We start from the raw sequence: 2,001 nt of genomic DNA, 5'->3' as shown, positions 1-2,001 counted from the left end.
ATAAGGTACTTCCGAGCTTGATTTGTTTCTCAAGTGTTTGCTCCACTGAAACGTGGCATGGTAAAATGTTGCCGAAACTAATGTGGTCCTCACTTTTGTTTGTAAATGAAGCACATAGTTTCGAAAAATTATCCTACATTTCAGGCTGTTCGTTTTAGGATAAAAACCAGTTGTTCGAATTATTGTAGCTATGATATATAAAGACAAAACACTATAAAATCAGTAGAATATATTTTAAATTAAAGTCAAGCGAATAACTTACTTATTTCATGTTGACCGGACACCCCTATCAGGCAATGGATGGGCCTCCTTCCTGCGATCCCTCATCAACCACCAGTCCGAGCGCGCCAGGCCTGCACCTCCCCACCGGCCCACCCACCGACCGGCCCACCACCGTAAATGCGATGCGCCCCTCGTCCTCGTGGCGGAAGGAACACAAGGAGACGGAAGTAGCAGCAGAACACGTTACAGCGCCATCACATCATCGCCCCGTCAAGACGAAACAAAGTGTCAAAACCCAAACCAACCAAGCAACACAGCACAAGGCGCCTCGAGCCACTTAAACAGAGCAAGCCGCCGCGGCGGCGACCGGGCGACCGACGCCGAGGCTGCGCGCCCTGCGCCGGGATCGAGAGGGGAAAGGGAAGGGGACCAGCCGGCTCGCTTGGAGGCTGGAGCTCGGCCCGGCGGGCCCATGGGGGGACGCCTGGTGTCCATGCTCCGGTGGCCGCCGGACCTGGGCCTGCCCAGCCTGGCCGCGCTGCTCCCCGCGCCGCCCGCGCACCTCCGGGTCCAGGTCCAGGAGTGGTGGCAGTGGCAGTGGCAGCGGTCGCGGCCCGAGCAGCTGGGCGCGGCGGCGCGGCGGTGGCCCGAGCTCGTGCGGGACGTCCCGGTCCTGGTGGACGCCGCGCTGTGGGGCGTCGTCACGGCCGTCGAGTCCGTCGCGCTCGTCTCCATGATGTGCTGCTTCTTCCTCTGCTGCGGCTGCACGCTCTGACGATGGGCTCCGCAGTGCCGCCGCCTGCCAAGCAAAGCAAGTACTGCTGCCGCCTGCCAGTATGGGTGATGATTCCTCCGTCCGTCCCCATGGCGTCCGATCTCTTCGGGTTTTTTTTTTTACTGCGTGTTGGTTGTGGTGGATCAGCTGTGGCTAGGTGGAGTTACTGTCATGGCAATGGTAACTAGGATGTGATCTGTGATTGTATTTGGGCGCCAGTTCTCCGCCATTTTGAGATCTGACTTGAAGCAGGGTGCTGTAGCGATAGTGCGGGAAGGGGATTGCTAATAAATTGGAAGTAGGTGCGTGGTGGGAACGCGAAAATATCTAAAGTATCGAGTCAGTTGCGTACCAGCGTACTACTCCTGAACCTCTGGAACCGACTTTGTAGTTTGTATCAGTGCAGTAATAAAGGCCTCGTGGTACCGTCCTGTCCTATTCCTATCCCGTTCTCCTTGGGAGCTGATCATATACTCGCCGTCGCCCAAATTCCTGGGAAGATCCTCTGCCACGGGTTGGTTCAGCCTCTGGGCCTGCAATGCACACTCAACCGTACATCTTCTCTCTTCCGGTATTTTGCCGCTACTCAGGTAGGTCGTGGTTTCGATTATTGTTGTTGGCAGTAAAGTCGACTGCCATTGTATGTGGAGATCTCTTGTATGTGCCACTGCCAGCCTACGTTGCGGCGGGAAAGCTCAGCACCGCACGAAGACACAGCGCACAAGTATATATAAGAATTAATATCCAAAGGGCCAGCTCCAAACGTCTCCACACCACACACGAGTACACGGCTCGAGTCGCATCGCATTCGCGTTCCTGCCAAAATCATCGGGCCAGCCTAGTACTACTAGTAGTAAGTAACTGCTCCAGCTGCCAGCCAAGCAAGCAGCAATCATGCTCCCCATAGTGCCAGGCCGCCAAGGCGGCATGCGAAATACAAAGAGACGCCGCTCGTCGACGGGGCGTCGGCACTCGGCAGCAACGCCGGATCTCCCCAACTGCTA

At 56.2% G+C, this 2,001-nt stretch overlaps 1 protein-coding gene across 1 annotated transcript; it reads left to right on the top strand.

Annotated features, from left to right (window-relative positions):
• Positions 1–491: 491 nt before the first annotated feature.
• LOC107548108 (uncharacterized) lies at positions 492–1,284 on the top strand. Its single transcript, NM_001323064.1, has one exon. The coding sequence runs from the start codon at positions 695–697 to the stop codon at positions 995–997; it is 303 nt and encodes a 100-aa protein (NP_001309993.1). The 5' UTR covers positions 492–694; the 3' UTR covers positions 998–1,284.
• The last annotated feature ends 717 nt before the right edge of the window (positions 1,285–2,001 follow it).

This window comes from Zea mays, chromosome 1 (assembly GCF_902167145.1).
Source record: "Zea mays cultivar B73 chromosome 1, Zm-B73-REFERENCE-NAM-5.0, whole genome shotgun sequence".
NCBI lineage: Eukaryota > Viridiplantae > Streptophyta > Magnoliopsida > Poales > Poaceae > Zea > Zea mays.
This window is presented reverse-complemented; position numbering and strand designations above follow the sequence as displayed.